This window comes from Acinonyx jubatus, chromosome A1 (genome assembly GCF_027475565.1).
Source record: "Acinonyx jubatus isolate Ajub_Pintada_27869175 chromosome A1, VMU_Ajub_asm_v1.0, whole genome shotgun sequence".
In the NCBI taxonomy this organism is placed as follows: Eukaryota; Metazoa; Chordata; class Mammalia; order Carnivora; family Felidae; genus Acinonyx; species Acinonyx jubatus.
This window is the reverse complement of record NC_069380.1, coordinates 142,016,929-142,032,403: the sequence shown is the minus strand read 5'-3', so window position 1 is coordinate 142,032,403 and position 15,475 is coordinate 142,016,929. Positions and strand designations below refer to the sequence as shown.

Sequence of the window (15,475 nt, the reverse complement as noted above, 5' to 3'; positions counted from 1 at the left end):
GATAGGTTCATAAAGCCCTTCCTCCTATGGTGTCCATGAGACGATAGCATCCCACCTTCTATCCATGACTACATGTGTCTGTTAATATTGTATTCAGACTTTTACTCTTCTTTTTTACTTTCTCAAAACTACATATATCCATGCCTTCCAACATCATCAATTCTGGTTCTTAAGTTAGTCAGTCAACATCCCGATCAGTCTTGTTATCAAATTCAGCATCCATTTACTGAAGATTCTTTGCCATAATCATTCCCAGCACTATGCCTTGACTAAGGTAGCATAGCTCATGTGGAATCTCTTCCCTGTGCCAATCTAAATCCAATGTAGCCATCCTTCCTGCCAGGTCAGCTGAAGTCCCACTTCTTCCACTAGGCCTTTGCCATGCAGTGCAGTATGTTAAAGTCTCTTGTCTAAAATCACATTAGACTTGTGGTCTGCTGGACAAAATGGTACTCCTAATCACTTCTACTTACCTCAAACATGTAGGCCTTGTTTTATCAACTATCCCTAGGAAAGCGTGAACATAAGTTATTATTCCCTGATAGCCCAGCAATGTGCTGGGCATACAGAAATTGCTTAAGGAAATTATTTAATGGATTAATACCAAAAGATATTATTAAAACAGGTAATGATAGTACTATCATGGCATTGATAGGTTTATTTTGACTGAAGCTAGGATTTTTAATGGACTACTTAGAAGGCTACCAGCAGTATGACACAGTGGTTAAGAGTATGAGCCCAGACTACCTGTGTTCAAATCCTACTTCTGTCACTTACTGGCTAGGTGAACTTGGGAAGGTTAATGAACATCTTTGTGCCTTAATTTCTCTCCTTGGAAACAGGAGAACATAACATTACCTACCTTATGGAGTCATCATGAAGATCAAATGAGTTATGTCAGATACAAAGAACAGTTTCTGTCATGTAGAAATTGTTGCAAGAATGTTAACTATTATTAAATGCTTATCACACATAGCATGATAGTATTTCAGTATCTCACTTAATTTATAAGTGAATGAGTTGAGTAATAAAGGTAAAATGATTGGCTTAAGGTCTTATCGTTAATTAGAGGCAAAGTAAGAAACCAACACTCCTGACTTCTACTCAGTGTTTGCTTTTCCTCCCCAAGGATTTTATACCCGAACACGGAACTAAATTATAGATGTTCAGAGTGGAAAGAGATAGTCAAGGCTGTTTGGTTTACCTTTTCCGCAAAGGACCATATTTTCTGATCACTTATCACAAAACTTTCATCTTTGTTGACAGGGGCATTTCACAGATTCTTAATCACCCAAACAAAAAGATCCTAATAGAACTTACACCATGGCTTTCAAGTTAGGAAACACATGAAGGATACAAATGGATGCCAAGGTCAGGTCCCCTGAGTTCACATGACTGTCACTAGATGAGGCCCTTTTTAATGTCCTTCTTTTCAAAAATAATATTTCTTTTTAAGGGAAAACATTGTCTGGAATACTCATTATAAAGCTGTGATTCAAGTTATCCCACACATATGTGAATGCTTTGCAGATAATATGCTTCCTGGTAGGAATCTGTGATTATGATTTTGATGAACTCTGAACAACACGCTTTAGCAGCCAAAAAAGGCACAGGGGCCAAGTATCCATACCAGGCATAATTCCTGAAGGTTTCAGCTTTCTGTGTGGTTCTCTGGAACAACATTCAGCCTGGTTGTGCAATCAGCTGTGCTAGGGTTTTAAAATTCAACCTAGCAAATACAGACCCTCAGGAGGAATTGCAACAATAAAAGATTGCTATTAAATAGACACAGATAAACTTGTGTGTAAGGATTTTCTCATCAGATGCATTAGCATGCTATTCTGTCTGAATGCAATGCTAAGAGGAGATATTTAATTTCTCTTTAATGCAAACGAAATTGTCATATGTAACATCAGAAATAAGGGAGAAGGCTAAACTGAGTAATTATATTATGTATACACAAAAAAATGTGCATCCACTGCCCACCCCCTCCACCTTGCAAACAAGACCCAGGGCATTCACAGTTTAAATGCTCAGTTGCAGTATATGGACTCTGAGCTTTATGGATTAAGATTTTAACCTCAAAACAGGGAGGTCTTATTTCTTGAGTCTGAAAGTTGAATTACTTTCTTTACTCTGAAGGCTGAAGAGACAGCCTCCACTGATCACACAGAGAATGCATCCTTTCTGGTTTGTGCTTCTATAGTATTTTCATTTATATCTCCGCCTTTACTCATGATAATATGACTTGTTACCCTTAGTTGTATCTTTCCTTTGTGCACTATAAATTCCTGAGGATAGAGTTCATGTCTTATTTATCTCTGTATTCTCCTAGAGTGTTACTGTGTCTTCCATACAGTAACTACTCAATACATGTTTTGATACTTGGTTTCAATGGTACATATGTTAAGCATTTCCCATTTATAAAGTATTTTTAATGGATTCTCACCATTGACATACTTTACCCTTCTCATTTCTGAGAACTCTTGCATTTGAAAGAGGAAAAATTTAGATAGCCATATAAGCTATATAAACCATGTAACCCTAGGGAGTACCTAGCAATTATATGTCGAATTATAATTTTATGAAAATTTGCAGAGGTTTCTTTTGAGCTTTCAGTTACTTAAGGGGACCCAACTAACTTAGTGAAACAGAGGAAGGCAAAGAATTCAGAGAAGTGACTGAGAGGGTACCCCAGAAAGACTGTTGTGCCTTCTAGAAGATCCAGCACCCAAGGTGTAACTCCCACACTCTGTAAGCATGTTAGGATCATGGCATTCTGAAGGGCCATTTTTCCTCTTTGACAGTTTCTCTGAGAAACTGTCAGTTTGATATTAAAAAAAAAAAAACAAACAAACACCAAAAACCAAAAAACAAACATTTAGTTCATGCCCACAGACTCAATTGGCTTTACAATCACTAGGACCCAATAGAAAATAAAAATGGAAGGCTCTTGTTCAAAAGTTAAGAATTTCAAGACAATGGTAGCAGAACAGTAAGGCAATTGTGGGCCCTTCTAAGCATGGGGCCTTGGGTGACTGCACAGGTCTCTCATCTATGAAGCCAGTCCTTTTGTATCTTCAAGGAGTTTTCAAGGATAGTGAAAGGCAAAAAATCTGTATGGAATAGAAGCTACAATTTAAGTATGTACAAGGAACTTCCTAACTTTGTAAAATCATCCTGGAGAAGGTGACATCTAAGGTCACTTTTGAAGGAGCAATGGCAGGGAAAAGGAGATATTCCAGATTGAAAAAAAGGCAATTCACTTCACAAATTTCAGGAATAGGATTACTTTTAAGGAGAGCAGACCAAGTGAACTTGAGGGTGACATAATTCAGAGTGGAAAGAGACAAAAGCCAAATATAAGGAGGAAAGAGTTGAACTATTGAGTGCCTATTGTATGTCAAATTATTTCTCCCTGTGTCATAATTTTAAACACAACAATCATGTCTATTTTACAGATGGCTTAATTGAAGCCCAAGGTAGTAATTCTCAAAGGGCTGGGAGCACTTTAGGTACCTATAAATATTTTAAGACTCTCGGGGAGGGCGGGGGGTCTAACTCAAAGGCCAAGACTCCTAGCCATCAGGCCAAGCTGAGGCTAAGAGAGCTTTTAACCCCTCCACCTCTTGACGCATTTCACAGTCTAAAGGTACCCTTCCCTCCTCTCGCCCCGCCCCGTGTTTCACCGGGCCGGAAATTGAGCGTTTAAGTACTTCCGGGGTAACAAAGGTCGGCCCCGGCAAGATGGCGGCCCCCTTGGAGCTCAGTTGCTGGGGAGGTGGCTGGGGGCTCCCATCGGTGCACAGCGAGTCCCTGGTGGTGATGGTGAGGCCGCCTCGCGGACCAGGGCGCAGGAAAGATGGGCGGGGCCAGAGCGCGAGGCTGGCTGGGCCTGGTCTCCGCTGCTCGCCGTGGTTCCTTGCGGCGCTGCAGGGCCGAGACCGGCCGGGGCGCTTCTCGCTGTACCACATTGGGTTCCCTCCCGTGGAGTCAAAAGCCTGGCTTGTGACCCCGCCGAGGCCTTGGCGGGAGAGTCAATGCTTCTCCGCTTGCCTGCGAGCCCACTCAGCCTTGCAAAGCTTTCTGGGCGGTGGAGCTTAAGACCAAAGCAGGCTGCGCACGCGCCCCGCTCTGCATTCCCCGGACCTTTGGGGGAACAAAGTCCCCGAAAGCTGGGTAGCTGCCGCGCGCTTCCTCGGCTAGACCTCCGGAGAGGGATTCAGCCCCGGTGTCAGGAGTTTCTGCCTTAGGGCGACCGGGCTGTGAATTAAAGCTGCTTGCAGATTTGCACTACGTACTCAGTCTAAATGTTTTCTTACCAACTTTGTTTCAGGCTTACGCCAAATTTTCTGGTGCACCCTTGAAAGTCAATGTCATAGATAACACCTGGAGAGGTTCAAGAGGTACAGTGTAAACACAATTTTCTCCTCTCTTAAGGGACTTCCCCCCCCCCCCCGCCCCCCAACCTCCATATCTGAATTTAAAGCTATGAAGCATATAGCCATGGAGTACCTTGGGGTTTTAGTTTCTTCTTACCATAACTTTGGCTGTGTGTTGCTTACGGTTTGGGCATTCTGAGTAATACTGTAAAGTACAAGTCAGATCAATGGAAATACGGCACTGTTCTCTACAACTGCTTTGTGAAATTGCAAAAAACTAAGATGAGCTCACTCATTTTGCCCCCTCCGAATGTGCAATTGGTATGGTTTTTAGGGGACTGCAATCTCTTCAGAGCAAATAGAAATGTTTCCTTGTATGTAAACTGTTTTTGATTGTAGGAGATGTACCAATTTTGACAACTGAAGACAACATTGTTTCTCAGCCTGCGAAAATACTAAACTTTTTGAGAAAACAGGTGGGTGGTTCCTTTTGAAGAAGTAGATTGTTCCCTACATGTTACTTAAAAAAAATACATTGTAAGGTTTGGGGAATTTTTTTAAATTCTTTTTTACCAACTCAGTAGACAATTGGAGTTTGACATAAAAAGAGACTTGAGAATTACCGCTCTGAATCATGAGTTTTACTGTGATTTGAAAGTCATGTAGTGAGGAACACTCAATTTATATTTTCATGTACTTTTTTGGATTTTCTTGAAGTTTAGAAATAGGCAGGTTCAATGAGGCCATCTTTATGATTACACTTATTGATATGATTATCACTTGAGTGAAAGCTGCCACTCACTTTCTGCTGCATATGGCATCTGAGTTCCCATCAACTAGCACCTATTTTATTTTTAAAAAGTGCTTCACTGGAGAGTTGCAGTTAAATGTCCCATGAAGTAAGGTATCTAAAATGTGTGAGCATCTAAAGATTTATATAATGCATACAAAATGTTTAAACATGTAAAGACTTTTATGAATACAAAAGTTGTAATTGGTTTTGCCAATACTTTTCTTGAAAAAATAAATCCTAGGTCAACAAAATTTAGAATTATTCTAACTTGGAAGGTTTTCTTTCTTTTTTCATGGGGAAAAATGCAACCAATTAGAACGTCTTCCTTATTGTTAAAGGTAATAACTTCTATTTATTGTTGGTACAACATGCCATGTGCTAAACTAGGTCGTAAACAATCACAGAATATCAATTAATAAAAAATCGTAGCTGATATTTATTGACCTTACTGTGTGCGGGATGTGCTAAGAACTGGATTTGCATTAAACGGCATTTGTCATTGAATTTGTATTTATCATTATGCCTTTCAATATCATATTTGCCATTTTTGAGGAAGAATAGGAATCTTAATTAATTTAACTTCACTGTTTTGGGATACCCTTGACTTCTGAAGTTTTTTGGTTTTATATTTTTTAATAGAAATATAATGCTGATTATGAACTCTCAGCAAAACAGGGGGCAGATACACTGGCTTACATTGCTCTCCTTGAAGAGAAGCTTCTTCCTGCAGTGGTGAGCATTGGTGAATATTACATCATTGTAGTTGACCTACTAAAAGTATGCTTTAATCTATTTAGAAGGAACATAGTGAAAAAGGCTTAAAGGAGGAAATTTCATTTATGAATTAATTTTGATTCTTTCATGTTACTGTGAAACTGGGTTCTGTTAGACATTCAGCTAAGACATGAAACAACATGAAAGATACTGTCATTTTGGAAATAAAAATTATTTGTGGAAGACAGAGTTTGTTCCTCCATGTATAGAATTTAGCTAACTATCATTCACTCCTTCAACAAATATTTATTGAGCACATATGTGCCAGGCCTTGTTCTGGGTGCCTGGGATATAGCAATCAACAAATCCACATGTTTAAAATCTTGTTTCATCCTTGAGTCATTCTAATTGGGAAAGTTTTATGAAGCCACTTTATACAAGGATATTTACCCAAAACTTTCACACTGTTTAAATGACCTTTCTTTTCATAAAAGAACATGCTTGCGTTTTTCGTTTGTTTTGTTTTGTAGCTTCACACATTCTGGGTTGAGAGTGACAATTACTTTGCTGTGACAAAGCCATGGTTTGCTTCACGAATTCCTTTTCCCTTGAGTTTGATCCTGCCTGGAAGGATGTCTAAGGGAGCACTGAATAGAATTCTCCTGACTAAAGGAGAGCCTCCCCTTTACCACCTCCGAGAAGTGGAAGCTCAGGTATGGTTGGGATTACTTTCAGAGCAAGGTCCCTCCAGGGGAGGGACAAGAGAGACAGCAGAGATGAACATCCTGGATGCCTGCTTAGAAGGACTTCTAGAGCATCTGTTCTACCTTTGAGTTGTAATTTCATCCTTACTAGATATACAGAGATGCCAAGGAGTGCCTAAATCTTCTGTCAAACAGATTGGGAACATCTCAGTTTTTCTTTGGAGATACGTGAGTGCATTCCCTTAAAAATCGTTTTCGTGTTTTGTATGCATATAGTCCATGAGTAGTTATTTAAAGCAAGTCCTCTTGCCACCCCTCCCACCCATGAGGTTTTGCTTTAAAAAAAAAAAAAAGATTTAATGAATTACTATAGTAATTTCTCTGTCCATGGTAATCAAAAATTGACTAGACATGCTATATATATGAATTTTAAATATCTAAGACTATCCCCACCCTGTCTCATATCTTCATATAACACTTGTAAGTAAAGATGAATTTTTAATTTATAAGTTAATTTTCTTCTAAATAAAATAAATGGTTAGAGTATTAAAATTTTTTTTTAAAAACCCTCATTACATCATTTTTATAAGCTTACATGTGCAGTAAACCTTCTAAAAGACTATATTGTATACTTCAGAATTGGTAAATGTATTAGAGAAAAAATATTTTTAACATGATCCCAAGTTAATATTTTCCTATGTGTTTTTTAAAAATCCTGAATTTATTTTTAGGCCATCTACCTTGGATGCCTACGTGTTTGGTTTTCTTGCACCTCTTTATAAAATATGCTTTCCTAAAGTTCAATTACAAGAACATTTGAAACAGCTCTCCAACCTGTGCCGCTTTTGTGATGACATCCTAAATAGTTATTTTAAGCTTAGTCTTGGAGGTAAGCTGGCTTCTCTTCAGCTAATCTGCGTTTGCGTAGAGTATCTGCATATTCTCCTAAGGATGGATAAGCAAAATTCATGACTTATTAAAGAAGTTTGTGTATCGTCTTTAAGTGCTGACTTACAGCATTTGAAAAAATTTTATTTTTCCAACTTTATTCCCATGTGTTATTTCTATTTTAAATAGAGAAATAGATATTTTCCCTTTGCCTATTCTTCTAGATTTTATACATTTCTTGCCTCTTGTTCTTCTTTAAATATTGCCCCTTTGAAGTGGATCATTTTCTTCTAAAAGTTAACTACAGGTATTTATTGAGTCCCTGCTGAAAGATAGCATCTATCCTAATGCAAATGGGCAATTATTTTAAATGTTGCTTCTAGCATTTTCCTGCGTGAACAGAAATCAGCAGCAGATTGATTTGGGTGAGGTACACTCCCATGATACCACTACTTGAAAACTGATTGCATCAGACTGGAGGTATTGTAAATAGAGGGCACCTGTCACTTAGGATATGATTCCTTGGGTGTGTGGGCCATGTGTGTAAGTGATTGGGATACTAAATTTGTATTGGGAGAGTTGGCAGAAATTGTCCTTTTAAGAAACAGCAGTTACAAGGATAGCTGGCTTAGGGACAGTTTATTTTTCATGGTGGTTTATATGTTTTTTAGAGAGAGAGGGGTGAGTCATGAAACTAAATCACTTTCAACCTTGTTACTTTGGAGCAGTGATTAGCAAACCTGGCTGGAGGACATATACAGTCTTGAGTCCTAAGCCAGAGATACTGCATTAGAATCCCTTCAGGGTAGAGCCCAGAAATCTGTATTTTTTAAGTTCTTCCAAATACTTTGGATGCCTGTTTGATAGCTGTTTGGGAGTCCCTGCCTTAGACAGCTATCCAAATAGCTGTGACTAAAGGCCTATTTGATACGGGTGGGGAAAAGGTACAGCTCAAATTGGAGAAGGAAATGAGGACCATTGTGCTCTTTTACTAATCACTTTGGCTGGTTGCATAACACTTGGCTGTCTACTTCATGGACAAATTTAGTCCTTTTGTTTAGGTTTGGTTTTGGAGCATTACTATCCCTCTTTGCCTTTGAACCCATAATGGTTTTTCTCTTTGCTTGATTTTATTTATTTTTGGAGGGCAGTGTACTTGGGAGGGTGGATAGACTCAAAATTCTTTCAGTCTGAACAGCTTTAAAGACTTTCAAAATTTTCTGTCTTTCTGATTTCTGTCCTGGCTTCTTAGGCACCTCTCCTGCTGGTCAAGAAACAGTAGACGCAAATCTGCAGAAACTCACACAACTTGTAAATAAGGAATCCAACTTGATTGAAAAGGTCAAGTTTACTTCAATCATTATTTTATAGTAGTTTAGTATTTTTCTTTCTGAAATTAATATTGTAACTTTAATTGTATAGTTAATATGCATTATTTTACCCTCTTATTTTTTAAAGAGTTTATTTTTTCATAAAGCTGCTCAAATATACATTTACTACAGTTGTATATAATATAGTGTTTTGAAGCCAGTAGTGGTTCGATTACTTTGATAGTGGTATTGGGCTTATTTTTACCACATAATTAGTATTTTTCAAGTTGGGAGACCAAAAGCCTAGCTTAGAAAAAAAAAAAAAAGACAAAACAAACACACTTCTTGCTTGTCTGTTTCTGTCTCCCAAGGTTAACATTTCTTGAGATTGTAAGCACCAGTGCTGGTCCTTTCTTGTTAATCACACTATGATGTCTTTTTCTTTCTTCTACATAAACTGTTTTGCTTTGCTTCTTCTATCCTTCTCTTTTCTAATTGTTGCCCACAGTTTTTCATCACTGTGGGTATTTTGCCACTTTGGTCGCGTTCATTTGCTGAGAGAGAGATACTGAGGAAGCGGGTAGGAGAGAGAGAGAGAGAGAGCACGCACGCCAGTAGTGGGAATTTCAAGGGTGATTCTAATTGGAAAAATACAAGAGAGTTGATTCATTTTTTCCCCAAGTGTCTGTTCAACTTCCTTTTTTCTTATGCCAGTGAATGATACTTCATTCTTTCACTAACTAATGAGGCAATGTGGCCTAATAACACTGGCTAGCAGTTTTTGAGGTCTGAATAACAGGCATTGTGTCCTATGAGCTTTCGAGTTACCTCATTGAATCCTCACAGCCGCTGTGTGTGCAGCTACTCCGTCAGTCCTATCTTACAGATAAGGATAGTGAAGCCTGGAGAGCAGTGTATGTTACCTGCCCGAGATCATTCAGGTGGTGAGAGGCAAAGGGGATTCGAACCCTACAAATTGGATTCCATCATGGGCTTTGCAGTTAGTTAGTAAGCTGCAAATGAATGAAATTATGTATCCAGTGCTAGTAGTACTAGTAGCAAGAAACCTCTGTCACTCTCTGGAATGACCTTTCTGTTTCTTTGTAGAGTATCTCATGTGTTGTTAGAACTTGAGAAGTGAGTAGGACTGAGCAGTAAAAGTGTAAAAGACCAGTATTAAAGTTTAGGTGGGCTCGTTGAATGCCAAGTTTGTCTTCTTAGCCCAGCCCAGTAAATCCCATGAGAGGAAAGATATTGACTGTTAGGTGTGGATAATGGAAAGATTACTCAGATTGTTTTCGACACTTAGCTGCTGGATGAAGGCTATCCAATACAGTTTTCATTTTCTATATTTGGCAAATTCATGACAGACATGTAAAGGGAACCACAAAATACCTGCATATGCAGGAGGTGAACCCAAGAGGCCCTGTCACCGCTTCGTACACTTCGATCTTGGGTCATTATCAGCATGTGAACGTTTCCTAACTCTAAATCAGGCACTCTCCTTCCCAACCCTGTTTCATATCTGCTCTTCAGTGTGGTTCACTGTTGGCTGCAGGACAAAAGAGCAGCAAATCCTATTGGCTACTACTGTTCGCCATTTGCGCAGAAAATCTAGAGCTTAAGAAAAAAAGAAAAAAAGTAATGTTTGGGGGACTTAGTTCTTACAAAAAAAAAAAAAAGACAACCCAATTGATTCAAGCAGTCCACTGGGAATATTTTTTTCCATTGGAAAGTTAAAAGTTAATCTTTTATACTCTTTCCTTTCCTGTAAGCTGCTTGTATCTCTGCTGAGACATTTCCTCTGTGCTTTATAAGAGCATCTGGAGGAGATAAGGGAGAGTTTTGCTCTGCACATAATCAAAACTCTGGAAAAGCCTGTTTATCAAGTGGGTAGTCAGATGCTGTTTACTGTTGGAATCTTTGGCGGCAACTGCTTTCAAGTCTTTTCTGAAGTTGAGCTGATAGAGAGCTCAGCACCAGGCTGTGAACCCTGCACTCTGTTTGTGGGGTGTTCTGGTTGAAAGGTAGCTTTGTAAGGTATGACTCCATTCTTTCCATATATGTATGTGTGTGTGTGTATATATATACATGGAATATATATATACACACATAAATGTATATATGTATGTATATACATATATAAATATATATGTATTTCTTATTTATATATAAGTAACATATAATTATTTTTGCTTCTCTTCCCTTATGTTCATCTGCTTTGTCTCTTAAATTCCACATATGAATGAAATCATATTTGTCTTTCTCTGACTTATTTCACTTAGCATAATGCAGTGTAGTTCCATCCACATTGTGGCAAATGGCAAGATTTCATTCTTTTTGATTGCTAAGTAGTATTCCATTATATATATACCACATCTTTATCCATTCATCAGTCGATGGATATATGGGACCTTTCCATAATTTGGCTTGTCGATAGTGCTGCTATAAACATGGGGGTGCATGTTTCCCTTCAAAACAGCACACCTGTATCCTTTGGATAAATACCTAGTAGGGCAATTGCTGGGTCATAGGGTAGTTCTATTTTTAATTTTTTGAGAAACCTCCATACTGTTTCTGGAGTGGCTGCACCAGTTTGCATTCCCACCAGCCTGACTCAGTTCTAAACGATTCCTCTCCTAGTGTTTCCAGGGATGCTAATGTCCTCCTGAGGGCAAGTCTGAAACTCTTGGACATTTTCTCAATATGCTCCATAGTAATTTCTTTTTCTAGAGCAGGCTTAGAACTGATCTGGTGTTTGGAATACCTGGAATTCTGGATTAGGTCTAAATAGTTTCTCCTTCTATCTGTCTCTTTTCCTAGCTTCCCATGGTCTAAATACTTGCAGCCTAAAAGAATTTGTCTTTTTGAAGGGAGTACAGGTCATTTTCACTGAGGCTGTGGGGTGCAGTTGAAAGAATAATAGTATTGGAATAAGAAGACCTGGGTTTTGGGGCACCTGGGTGGCTCAGTCGGTTAAGCGTCCGACTTCGGCTCAGGTCGTGATCTCGCAGTCCGTGAGTTCGAGCCCTGCGTCGGGCTCTGTGCTGACAGCTCAGAGCTTGGAGCCTGTTTCAGATTCTGTGTCTCCCTCTCTCTGACCCTCCCCCATTCATGCTCTGTCTCTCTCTGTCTCAAAAATAAATAAAGGTTAAAGAAAAAATTTTAAAGAAGACCTGGGTTTTAATTTCAACTTTTGATACTAGCTTTGCAACCTAATGCAAATTTCTTAACCTTTCTGAGCTTCGTTTTGCTGCTACGTAAAATAGGGAATGATCGTCTTCCATGGTTTCTTCACAGTTGTGTTGGGAAGATCAAATGAGGTATTGTACATCAACATAATTAGTAAACTGTGGAGCTTAGTGTATCAGAAGTAATGCTTTTCCACTTACTATACTAAGAGACCTCTTAAATCCAGTTGTGATGTGGTTGAGTTCAGTAGAATATTCATTTTGTGGAATTGCTCTAATTTTGCAGAGGCATCAAGGATGAGCAATATTGCTTGTACACATAAACTGAGTTAGCTGGTATTTGAGGTATGACATTTAGAGTTCCTGCGAGATTATCTGTAAGAAAAAGGTTTCTCGAGCAGTCCTGGAACCATATGGTTCTGTACTCTTCTAGGCTATAGTTTGGATGAGGAGGTCACAGTCCATGAAAGTGGTGCCACAGCCATCAGTCACATGTACTTTTTGTACTTCCCACAGATGGATGACAATCTTCGCCAAAGCCCTCAACTTCCTCCTCGGAAACTGCCAACACTCAAATTGACTCCAGCAGAAGATGAAAATAATTCCTTACAACGACTATCACCCTGACAGTCATCATGCTTTGTGTCCACAGTCATGATTATTGCAGTAATCTCTTACACTAAGTGTGAAGGCAAAAAGAAAATGCCATTAGTAGGTATAAGGGAGACTCTAAAAAGAAACTTTCTATGACATCTATTTTTTCTTAATTAGGAAGCTTGTATTTTGACCTGGCAGTGCACTTTAGATAACATCAAAGTGAATGCTAAATGAACTTGGGGAACAAAGAAAACATATTGTACTGTATATTAAAAAAAACCAAAAACCTGCCTTAATCTTGGCAGATTTTTGCCTTTATTTCATATGTTGCTGACCAAAAGCTAGAATTCTGTTCTGAATGTGCACTCTTATTTATTCAAGTTATTTTATTAATTTCGTTTTCTTAGAACAGTTTGAATATCTAATATGTGGCTCTTTGAGGCTTTTTTCTTCTGTTTAGAAATTTGATGACTTTAGACATTAGGAAAAATGTAATATTCTAATATTCTATTCACTTCAATAGAAAAGTCTATTTAAAAAACAAAGAGGAATGTGCTTTTTAATTATGCTCTCAGAAGTGTAATCTTTTGGGAGGATTAGTACCATATATATGTATATATATAAATATCAAAGGTGGTTACATATAATATTCATCTGACTATATGCACTTCTGGTATTTGCTGATGTGTTCAATATAAGGTTGGCAAGGACGCTTTTAGTTTATTGGGCAAATGTGGCAGCTTTAGACCTGTGTATTTGTAGTACATTTTTAACTTTAGTAATCTCTTTCTTGGATTGATTTCAGGAGAACTGAGTATGTTGGTCATCGTTATTACGCCAGGCTGTAAAGTCTTACTGGAATTTGCCCAGTTGTTAGACCTTCCTCAGCCAGAGTAATAGAAGTACCTACTGTGTGCCTGGTCCAAGTTCACCAGGCTTGGTTCAGACCAGTGTTCTTTCAGAAGAAGCCTATCATGTAGTCAAAAGCGTTATGGCAACTTATTATTTTCCATATAGTTAAACTACAACAGTTGAATGATCCAGTGGAATATGCGGAGATAACAATAGTTTTTAAAGAACATTTTGTACTTATTGGTTACTGAACTGTTGAAGGATTTGTTGTGCAGGTGGTTTTGCTTAGAATAGAATCTTGCATACTTTCGTGGCTGAGGTGCTCCTGTTGTCCTAAAACCACTTCTGGGTTTTTTTAATTATGGGCTCATGTTTTTGATTAGTGTCTTAAAAGATTACTATGGTGCTCAGCAAATCTTATCACATCCTGCAGAAACTCCCGTGTTAAGAAAACAGTTTTGTAGTCAAGAGACTCCCCTAATTTGAGCTGAATGGAGCTCAGCTGTATTTGACCCGCATCCTCCCAGTTTGTTCATGTATTAGGTATTATACAGGAGTCTTTAAGTCACTGTAAATATTTTTTCTTGAAAGTTTTAATTAAATGAGAAACAAGGTAATCTTCAAAATCTTGTTCATCTGTTTGGATGCATTTAGGGAAAGTAACGAGTTTCACATCACTTATACAACAGGTTTGTGTGTTTTGTATTAATTTTCCATTAGACTCCAGCATCCAAAACCTGTATGAATATTCTATGTTGAAAATCATTACCATAGGACTTTATTGTCCCCTGGCGTCCATGTATATTGGAGAAGGGTGGTTAACACATTAATCAGACATCTGGTTATGCTGTAGTTAGAGTTGATCATTTTCAATCATGATTTATATTAAACCTTCTAAGAAGCATTTGAAGTGGCTTAAAATTGTCAAATACATAAAACAGGACAATTAAAATTAGTTTTTGGAATACTAAAAAATGGGGGAGAGAGAGCTATACCAACCCTAACAGATTCTAAAATCAAGTGGTAAATTTAACTCCCAAATTTCTCCATGGTCACAGTCCAAAGTAATACTGGGTTATGTAACAGTTTTCTGTCAGTAAAACTACTAATGCCCATGGTAAGAAATGTGTTCAAATTTTTATAAGAATGTGAGATCATGTTCTTTTGACACAGAATTCAGCCAGTAATCATACTGTAATATTTCATGTATTGAAAGTTTAATGAAAAGACATCATTTTAGAATGACAAGGATTTGTCATATTTTAGTAGAAAAGACAACTGTAAATATGATTTATTTCTTTTTGGTCATTCCTGCTTTGACTTGCCTTTAGCCTTGCAGTAGGTAGCGTCTGATGTTTCCAGACTACCTTTCCTAAGATGCAAAATGTGATTTACATAAGTGAGAATTTATATATGGGGCTACTTAGTTTAAGAGCATTTTGGGGACTGGCCAACAAGATGCTCGGAAGCTCTAACTGAGTATAACCTGCTCCAGGGAGCAGCCACACATATAGGAAGCTCTTAGAAAGGAACAGCTTTCCAGATTGGGAAGAGAATTTGCGATCAGCCTGGCAGGATGTGCTTTGGATAAAGTTTGAGTTTGCCGAGATGGATGGCCCACAGTCTTAAAATACTGTGAGCTATTTTCTTTTGGATGTGATGGTGGAATATGATAAAAGGGACTATGTGTTTATGTTTGGTGCTAGTACAGGATTAGAAAATTGATCAGATAATTCCCATAAGATAAAGATCCCTCATCAACACATTGTCATCAGTCATCTATAAGACCCACCACTTCTTATAACAGTAAATACCCTGTAGAGAGCATTGAGGATGGTCATTCCTTCACAATGGTTTTTTCCCTTACAAAGGTTGGCATTGACAAATTCCAGCTTAGGTATGTTTGCATTATTTTGGGGATACTAGAGAGTTCAAGATTCTTACAATAAATCCAAGCATGTTGATTTCTATTCGTAATTTCTATTAATTTAATGTTGCCAGATATATTAACATGAAGGAATAAGGGAGCTTATTTCAATAACAG

At 38.1% G+C, this 15,475-nt stretch overlaps 1 protein-coding gene across 5 annotated transcripts; it reads left to right on the top strand.

Moving 5' to 3' along the window:
- The first annotated feature begins 3,700 nt into the window (after positions 1-3,700).
- On the top strand, positions 3,701-15,218 carry MTX3 (metaxin 3). 5 transcript variants are annotated; one of them, XR_003413928.2, is made up of 10 exons: positions 3,701-3,828; positions 4,337-4,406; positions 4,782-4,858; positions 5,815-5,907; positions 6,420-6,602; positions 6,745-6,821; positions 7,325-7,482; positions 7,865-7,961; positions 8,734-8,822; positions 12,499-12,530. XR_003413928.2 is itself a non-coding variant. In XM_015069089.3 (9 exons), exons 1-9 carry the CDS (start codon positions 3,748-3,750, stop codon positions 12,607-12,609), a joined length of 939 nt encoding a protein of 312 aa, XP_014924575.1. In that variant the 5' UTR covers positions 3,701-3,747; the 3' UTR covers positions 12,610-15,218. The 5 variants fall into 5 exon arrangements, 3 of the variants coding, with proteins under 3 accessions (XP_014924575.1, XP_026895051.1, XP_014924576.1); XR_008299340.1 differs by having other exon boundaries at positions 7,865-8,822; positions 12,499-12,559; XM_015069089.3 differs by lacking the exon at positions 7,865-7,961 and having other exon boundaries at positions 12,499-15,218.
- The last annotated feature ends 257 nt before the right edge of the window (positions 15,219-15,475 follow it).

Bases quoted from the DNA above. Each gene is read 5' to 3' on its own strand.
- MTX3 (XM_015069089.3), top strand. From the start codon at position 3,748: ATGGCGGCCCCCTTGGAGCTCAGTTGCTGGGGAGGTGGCTGGGGGCTC. The intron at 4,859-5,814 runs GTGGGTGGTTCC...ATTTTTTAATAG, and splicing joins TAAACTTTTTGAGAAAACAG to AAATATAATGCTGATTATGA. The intron at 6,822-7,324 runs GTGAGTGCATTC...ATTTATTTTTAG, and splicing joins CAGTTTTTCTTTGGAGATAC to GCCATCTACCTTGGATGCCT.